The 8,694-nt window shown below is 33.0% G+C and overlaps 1 protein-coding gene and 1 pseudogene across 2 annotated transcripts; both read right to left on the reverse strand.

Moving 5' to 3' along the window:
* Positions 1-1,162: 1,162 nt before the first annotated feature.
* Positions 1,163-5,846, reverse strand: LOC147390091 (pectinesterase QRT1-like). The gene is made up of 6 exons (XM_086457711.1): positions 5,822-5,846; positions 3,273-3,498; positions 2,684-2,873; positions 2,048-2,251; positions 1,733-1,968; positions 1,163-1,310 (listed from the first exon to the last, which is right to left on the reverse strand). The coding sequence occupies exons 1-6, from the start codon at positions 5,844-5,846 to the stop codon at positions 1,163-1,165; spliced, it is 1,029 nt and encodes a 342-aa protein (XP_086313837.1).
* Positions 5,847-5,986: 140 nt separating this feature from the next.
* Positions 5,987-7,778, reverse strand: LOC147390092 (pectinesterase QRT1-like; annotated as a pseudogene). Its single transcript, XR_015182601.1, has 6 exons — positions 7,772-7,778; positions 7,506-7,677; positions 7,190-7,379; positions 6,839-7,042; positions 6,524-6,759; positions 5,987-6,134 (listed from the first exon to the last, which is right to left on the reverse strand). The product of XR_015182601.1 is annotated as a pectinesterase QRT1-like (transcript).
* Positions 7,779-8,694: the final 916 nt, after the last annotated feature.

The following is an 8,694-nucleotide window of genomic DNA, read 5'->3' on the forward strand; positions in this document are numbered from 1 at the left end:
AATTGTAGTATTACCAAATTTCAAGTCCTTAACATTGATGAAATTAAGTAAATAAACAAGTAATTAAAAGATGATCCTCTGAAATGAATGGAAATGAAGCAGTAGTGAAGGTTGATATTGCGGCAATAACATTAGGAAAATGGTGGATTGATTGCGTTGGGCACTACGTTCAACACACTGTCAAACCATTGATTTTTAAACTTGTATCTAAATTGATTTTTAAACTTGTATCTGAAAGAAAAGTAATCTATGTTACTGTCCGAAAGCACGAAAAGGATATAATGGGTATTTGACTAAAATAATTGAGGGTATTACGACTAAAATAATTGAGGGTATTATAAGTAGTACAATAATGTATCGAAAAAATTGTGGATGACAAAATTATAAGACCTTTGAAAAAAAAAATCAATAACAAGTTAATTTTCACCGTTATATAAATTTAGGGGTTGGTATCGGATTAAAAAAGGTTTTTTCATGAAATACAGAAGGATGTGTTGTTGGATTGCAAGTTAATTTACAACACTAAAATGAGTTCGAAAAAAGGTTTTGTTTTTTAATTGTATGATAAACCATAATGGCCGAACAACCCTCAGTGAGTTGCTACATAGAGATTTGAACTCAAAGATTGAATTAGTAACAACTTATCAGATTGCTTCTTGATCAACCATGTCTAAATCATATAAAATTTGAGAAATTGTCTTATATTTTATCAATAAATATGTGTGTTTTGTAAATCAAATCACATTTTTGATTGATCTGCCAATCCTACTCGAATTTGGATCCCAATATTCAGATCCAATACAAAATCCCAACCCAAAAAGGCTTGGATCCAGATCCAATATAAAAACTCAGGTCTAACCCTCACGAAATTATCCTTAATCGGACCGAGACATGATCCATTGACAACCTTTTTCATGTCTGGCTTAATTAGTAAAATCTGAACTAAATAATTATTTACATAAAAAAATAAAAATAAAAACTATTCAGACCAACTGTTATAGCTCACAAAACCCCACCATAACCATTAATTAAAAAAAAAAAAAAAATCACGGTCCAATAGTGGGAAAATTTAAAATAATAATAATAAAAATAAATAAAAAACACTCCATGAAGACATGTATCCTATACATGACCAATGTGTAATTTTGAAAATGGCGAAGAATTAAAGCCTTAGCCATTTATCAGCCTCTATAAATCTCCAACTCATAAAAGGTCTGGCGTCGTTAAATCCCAATGATTTCGACCATGGTACCCGTTTTCCCCGATAGGCTCCTTTACCAGTACATTTGTATTCTCCAAACACCGCAGTCCTGAAAATACAAAATCACATTCCATATTACAGAGTCATTCTATAATTATTTTTATTCAAAAATAACTATCAATCCAATTTTGTAATTTTTTATTTTTATCATATCACATGTGATACCAATAAGGGAAATTTCTCAAATAATTACTGAAGTTTTAAAAAATACCAAAAATGTTATGTGTTAACAAAACTACCACATAATGTTGGTAAATTATTCACGAAGTGTTAACACTATGTGATAACTTTGTCAATAATTATAACACATTTGGAATAAACAAAAAATGTCTAGAATTATTTGAGAAATTACCTTATCGATAACTGTTTTTGAAATAAAATTACTCAACCAGGTGAAACATGGTTAATTAATTTCATTTGATTTTAATAAAGGAAATCAATTATCTCATAATTAGGATCATCGATACTTACTCTCTTCTTGATGAAGTTCCCATGTCACTCCATCCCTCAGGATTTATAATATTGTCGAAATGACAGTGAGAATAGATCGTTCTTGCAAAATTCCCCCAAGCTCTTCCCAATAAGACATCCCCGGTCCCATTAATTGTACAGTTTAAGAAAGAGAACCCTGTATTCTCATCCACGGAATTCCTATGATGAGCTGTAATCGCTCCTGATCGTTCGGCCGTTGAATGTAGAATACAATCCTAATTATTCACACACAATTAATAACTATAACATAATCATAAACAAACTTTTTAATACTTTATGTTAATGGAATTTTACCTTATAGAGTGACCTTGCATTACCACATATGAAGTCAACAGTGCCTTCAATGTAACTGTTGTAAAAAAAATGTGTCCCTTCCAAGTCTAATAGAGTGTCTTGTGAGCCCACAATTCTAACTTGGAAGAACATCGATTTGTCACCTGATACTTTCAACGAGACCGCTTGCATCCCCACCCCTCCACGTCGTGGTACTATAGAGTTCTGCAATTTCCCCATAAACATATTGTGAAGAAGAAAAAAAAATTTAAATAGCAAAGATCACACAATCACACAAAACACAAGGGTTTACGTGATTCGGCAGTATGCCTACGTCCACTAAACAAAATAAGAACAATTATTATTTTCTCATAAGTTTTACAGTCCTAAAGATTTGATTTCTATTCATATAACCGAGAGTTATCAAAACATGTAAAACTCCTCAAAACAACTCTGTGTAACGCAATAAAATACAATACATTTACACAACACATGCAAATTAGAATCTAAATTCCAAGACTATAAAAACTATATATTCCATACCAAGAGCAACAACAACAAAAATCTTATTTCAAAGATTAAGGCTTGGTTAAGTTTTGAGCGAAAATCATGCAATCTAAGAGCAATGTATGTTTGAAATTTTATATAATATATTACCTCGATAGTAATTCCTGTTGCACAAAAATAATCGGATTGTACGTCAACAGTAGCTGTATCGAAGGTTCCGAGTTCCTTCCCATTACTATCTTTATCAGAAGCTTTAGCATTCCAAGTAATCACAGTCTCAGTGTCTTTAGTTCCGATGAAGGAAATAAAAGGCTTGTGTTTTGGAACAATTACCCTTTCTCTGCAAATATTAATAAGAAATTAAATAATAATTAACTAAGAAAATTTAAAGATTAACAACCATATGACTTCTGATCCATCAAAACTTATTTTAAAGATCAATATAAAAACTTTACTACTAATATGGTAGCACACTTTTGCAGATCTTTCAAGCTCTACGAAAACCATGTTAACTAATTTCCTCTCATAGACTTTGAGAGCTGCTATTGCTACACTAACTTTTACTAATGCCACACCAATTCATATGTAAATCACGCAAGAATTTGCACACAGTTGGTGTGGCGTTGGTAACACTCTAAACTTTTTTATATACGTGCACTAATAGACACAAAAGATCAAAATTTCAACACCCATAGAATAAAATCATAAAAAAGAAACCTATGGCGAGAGAGAGAGAGACCTGTAAATTCCGGGTAATATTAGAATCTTGATTCTCTGTGTATTATGATCCGGAACCAGATCAACAGCTCCTTGAACTGTGACTGAATCCCCTGTTCCATCCTTGGCTACAAAGATTACTTTGTCTCGACTACTACCATTCGTCTTATTAAGGTTCAAATCGTACCTCCCATCTATTTTAAAATCATCCCAACTAATATAGTTATTATTATTATTATTATTATTATCTGCACCAACAATCAATTGTTGGGTACCCAAGAAAACAACCAAAAGCACCAAAAAACAATTAAAATTTGAAGAACCCATATCTTTTTTTCTCTGTTTTTAAATTTCTTTTCTGAAGTTATGATGATTAGGAGAAGAGGGAAGGGTGGTGTATAAATAGGAGAGGAGCTTGATCTTGATGTGTAATGCGTGTTGTAATCCTTGTGTGATTTGAAGTTCATGTTGTAGAAGAAGTAGTAGTAATTAATCTTAATTTCAGAAGAAAAACTAAAGAGTGAAAGAGAGATTGTGTTGTTGTTGGAAAAGGTTTGGATTTTGAAGGAAGAGAGTGCTCAACTTCAGCTCAAACGCCAAAACCCACACGTTTAAATTACTACTAAAACACCATCCCTATCTATCTATCCTAATAGGATACGAAAAGTACCGCACCGCAATGTTCATGTACGAGGCCTAGAGTTGTCAATGGGCCGAGTATTGTCCCGATCCGGCCTGCTATGGACCGGGCTGGTTTTGGATTTTGAATGTAGGCCCGATGGGTGGCCCATATTAAATATAATATAGAATTATTTTATTATAAATTACTAATGATCCCCTGACCTTGGTAATGTCTTTAAAAATGGGTTTCGCCTCGCCCCACAAATAACCCGAATATAGGTGGAAGTGGACTAAAGTGTTATTTATTAAGCCAACCTGATCTTTAGTTGGGTTAGGGCCTAATTTTTAAGCCTAAAAAAGTCTGGCCCTGATCGATCCATTGACAACCCTAATGAGGCCTAGACATGTTTAAAAAAATAGAATAATGATTTTCTGACGCCCCTCTGGCATACACCCCCATCATAGAACTGTAGATCCTTTGCGTCGAGATAAGCATAATCATAAAAAAATTCTTATGTATCTCGAGGTAACTGATTTACAGTTCTATGATGGGGGCATAGGACTCGTATGTCAAAGGGGGGTGTCAAATTATCACGACTCTTAAAAATAGAGTTGTGATTTTTCGACTTGAATTTTTTTCACTCAATTTGTACTGAGCTGACGTGGCAAGGGCATATAACCATAGATCTTTTTCTTCGAGATACACAAGGAAAAGATCAATGGGTTTGTGCCTTTACCACGTCAATCGAATATAGATTGAGTGACTAATTTCGAGTCAGAAAATCATTAGTGTTAAAAATAGGATTAATGATTTTCTGGCCCCCCCCCCCCCCTCCCCTCCCCCCGCGATGTGGCATGTGCTAGAACCATAAATTTTCTCAAGATACACAGCCACACATCTCCATAAATATGTGTAGTTGTATATCCCAAGGAAAAAAAATCAGGGGTGGTGTTTTCGACCATCCATTCCGATCAAGGAGAGTTGAAAGGACAAACACCAAATTTTCTAGAGTTTTTTTGAAGCATTTCAAATTAGTATGTTCAAATTATGTTTTTTATTTTATTTTATTTTTTGTATAGTTTTTGGATTAAAATCCATCAATAATAATTCATTTTGACTCAACTGAAATAATCATGTCGCTTCATCAAGTTTTTAGATGATTTTTTCACGTACTTTATTCGAAAATTGTTTACGACTAGATTTTATCAGTGTCAAGTTCAGTAATAATTTATGATTTTGGGATCAATCACATGTATAGCACTAATAAACTAAACCGTTGATGCATCGTAAGGGTCAACAAAATTGTTTGATCATTTCTACATCAACCCCTATCTTACCAAAACCACACGCTCATACAATCAAAACTACATGTTTCAATTCTTCCCAAAATCTTTCTGCATGGTACCCTCCAAGTTAGTAAGGGTCCTAGTTGCACATCAATATTGTCTCTCTTAACCTACAAGTTGCACTTCATTGGGATAAAGTTGTTCATATTCCAACTTCTACTCACCTTCTCTTTGTTTTAAGATAATAAAATATTTATCGATTAATCGATTGTGTTAAAATAATATTTTTTTAATGAAAATATGTCTTGATCCCTTGTAGAACAAGATAAAAATCGACCAAGCACTTGTTGCAAATACTTTTGAATAATAAATTATTTTTATGAGCATGGTTGAAGAAGAAGGAAAAAAAAAGGGGGGGGGAGTGCAACCTTTTATTTTGAAGTGCAACCGTACAAAATGAAGTGCAAAGGTGATTTTTTTTAAGTGATAGATTGTAATTGGTAATTGGTGGTGTGCATCTACTTGATCCCAATTAATAAATATAAAAACCCAATCCGACAAGGGTCAGATCCTTATATTGTGATCCAATGTAAAATCTGAACTGAAATACTGAGTAATTATTTACATAAATAAATAAATAAATAAAACTATTCATAATCATACAAAAACAATACCCTACCATATCCATTGATTAAAGAAAAATTAAATATCATAGTCAGTGTGAAAAGTAAAAGAAATTCTCCCCATAAAAAGAACAAGAAACAAAAAAAAAAAAAAAACCTATAGGAAAAAACATGACCAATGTGTAATTTTGAAAATGGCAGAAAATTAAAGCCTTAGCCATTGATCCGCGGCGATAAATATCATACTCATAAGAGGCCTCGCATCTCTAAATCTCAATTTATTCGACCACAATGCCCGGTGTCTCTTATGGGCTCCTTCACCCCTACAGTCGTACTCTTCGAACACCGCAGTTCTGAAAATACAAAATTATATTCCATATTGAAGAATTATTTTCCAAAAAATATTCAAAATAGCTATAAATCCAATTTTGTAAAAAATGATTTTTATCATATAATTTATATATTTTACAGTCACATGTGATATCAATAACTGTTTTTTGAAATAAAATTACCTAATAATAATTAAAAGATGGTTAATTTCATCAAAATACATAGTTGATTTAGTAATTTTTTACTATACAAAACATGAAAATTGATTATCTCATTAGGGGATTATCGACACTTACTCGCGTCTATAAGTAAAAGATGGTTAATTTCATCAAAATACATAGTTGATTTAGTAATTTTTTACTATACAAAACATGTAAATTGATTATCTCATTAGGGGATTATCGACACTTACTCGCGTCTTGATGCAGTACCCATATCATTCCATCCTAAGGGATTTATAATATTGTCAAAACAACACTGATAATATATTGTTCTTGAGAAATCCCCCCAAGCTCTTCCCAAGTAGACATCTCCAGTTCCCTCAACTTTACAATTTAAGAAAGAAAACCCTGTATTCTCATTCGCAAAATTCCTATGATGAGCTGCGATTGCTCCGAAGCTTTTTGCCGTCGAATGTAGAGTACAAACCTATTAGAATCACAAACAAACTTGTTTATACTATATTACCATAATGGAACTGTTTTCTGTTACATAGTTTAAATTTTACCTCATAGATTGAGCTTGCATTACCACATATGAAGTCAACAGCGCCTTCAATATAACAATTGTAGAAATAATGTCTGCCTTCCAAGTCTAAGAGAGTGTCCTGTGATCCCACAATTCTGAGTTTGTCGAACATCGATTTGTCTCCTGTTACCTTCAACGAGACCGCTTGCATCCCCTTGTCTCCGGCTCGTGCTACCATAGAGTTCTACAATTTCCGGGTGAACGTATGTATTTCATTCAAAGATCAACAACAACAACAAAAATTCTTATTTCAAAGATTTAGGATTGGTTAAGTTTGTAGACAAAATCATCTATATGGGAACAATGCTCGAAAATTTTATATATTTAGTACCTCAATGGTAATTCCTGTTGCACAAAAATAATCAGATTATATGTCGAGAGTAGCTGTATTAAAGGTTCCAAGTACCCTCCCATTATGATCTCTATCAGAAGCTTTAGCATTCCAAGTAATTACAGTCTGAGTTTCTGAAGTTCCGATAAACGAAATAAAAGGTTTGTTTTTTGGAACAATTACCCTTTCTCTGCAAACATTTAAAAAGAAATTAAATCATTGTAAGCTAATAAGATCTGTAAATTCCAGATACAAAAGATCAAAATTATCAACACCCATTGAATAAAATCACCAAAGTAAAATAAAATATGGAGACCTGTAAATTCCAGGTAATATTGAAATCTTGACTCTCTGTGTATTATTATTGGGAACCAAATCAACAGCTCCTTGAACTGTAACAGAATTCTTTGTTCCATCCTTGGCTACAGAGATTACTCTGTCTCCATTGCTTATTTGAAAATCCTTCCAAGTAATATAAGAATTATTATCTACATGAACATGAACAACCAATTATAGTTATTGGATACCCAATGATAAGAGATTGAATTGGAAGATAATAAGGAAATTAAAAGATAAACATACCTGCCATTGTGATCTATCTTCAACTCTATCCTGTTCTAAGCTTTCTTTATGGTATGAATTGAAGTTGAGAGACACCAAGTATTTATAGAGATGCATGTCTAGAGTTTTGTTTCTATTTCTGAATTCAAACAGAGATAAGAAGCAATTTTCTATTTCTGAACTGAAGAAGAGAGAATTAGCAACTTTCTATTTCAAACCAAAAAAACAAAAAACAAAAATCTACCGATTTTACTAGAAAAGGAAACATTTTGGAAACACACCCAAAACCCAAAAGAATCGTATCTTTTGTCTCTTTAGGGCTGGCAACGGATCGGTGTTTTTCCCGCCATGGGATTAAGTCGATATTGAAGAAAACTCCTGAAATGAAAAGTAAATGGTAGGCCTAATTAAACAAGCGAGCTACTACTATTGCCACACCAAATTATGTTAACGCTACACCAACTGTGTGTAAGATTTATGTAGGAAATTGGTATGGCAATAGACAAGTGGATTTTTCCTGAAACGTGCCAACTTATGTCCAAATTCCGGTTTGAGTCGTTATAATATGACTCCCCACGTGGCATACTAGAATCATAGACTTTATGCCTCGAGATACACAACTCTACCTCCCCATAAAATTGTGCAATTGTGTATCTCGATGAAAGAAAATCTATGGTTCTAACACATCCCGTGTCTAGAGAGTATTTGGAGTATGCCATGTGGGTGTGTCAGATTATCATTACTCTTCCTGTTTTGATATGCTGTTCATTTTAATTTTCAAAACATGCATTTTCGAGTGAATTTATTGGCATAAGCCGCTACAAATCTCTACATGCAATTCGCTCACTTCGGGAAGAGCGAACAAAAAGAGGAGGCCTTTACTCTATTTGCTTCTTTCTCTGCTCAAAAATGAACAATTGGATAAACAATAAATATAAATGATT

This window comes from Akebia trifoliata, chromosome 11 (genome assembly GCF_017979445.1).
Source record: "Akebia trifoliata isolate Shusen 1 chromosome 11, ASM1797944v1, whole genome shotgun sequence".
NCBI classification, from domain to species: Eukaryota; Viridiplantae; Streptophyta; class Magnoliopsida; order Ranunculales; family Lardizabalaceae; genus Akebia; species Akebia trifoliata.

Excerpts from the sequence above, each read along its gene's own strand:
- LOC147390091 (XM_086457711.1), bottom strand. The coding sequence starts at position 5,846 with ATGGATATGGTAGGGTATTGTTTTT. Across the intron at positions 2,252-2,683 it reads CAACAGGAATTACTATCGAG|AACTCTATAGTACCACGACG; the intron begins GTAATATATTAT and ends GGGAAATTGCAG. Across the intron at positions 1,311-1,732 it reads GGAACTTCATCAAGAAGAGA|GACTGCGGTGTTTGGAGAAT; the intron begins GTAAGTATCGAT and ends TTGTATTTTCAG.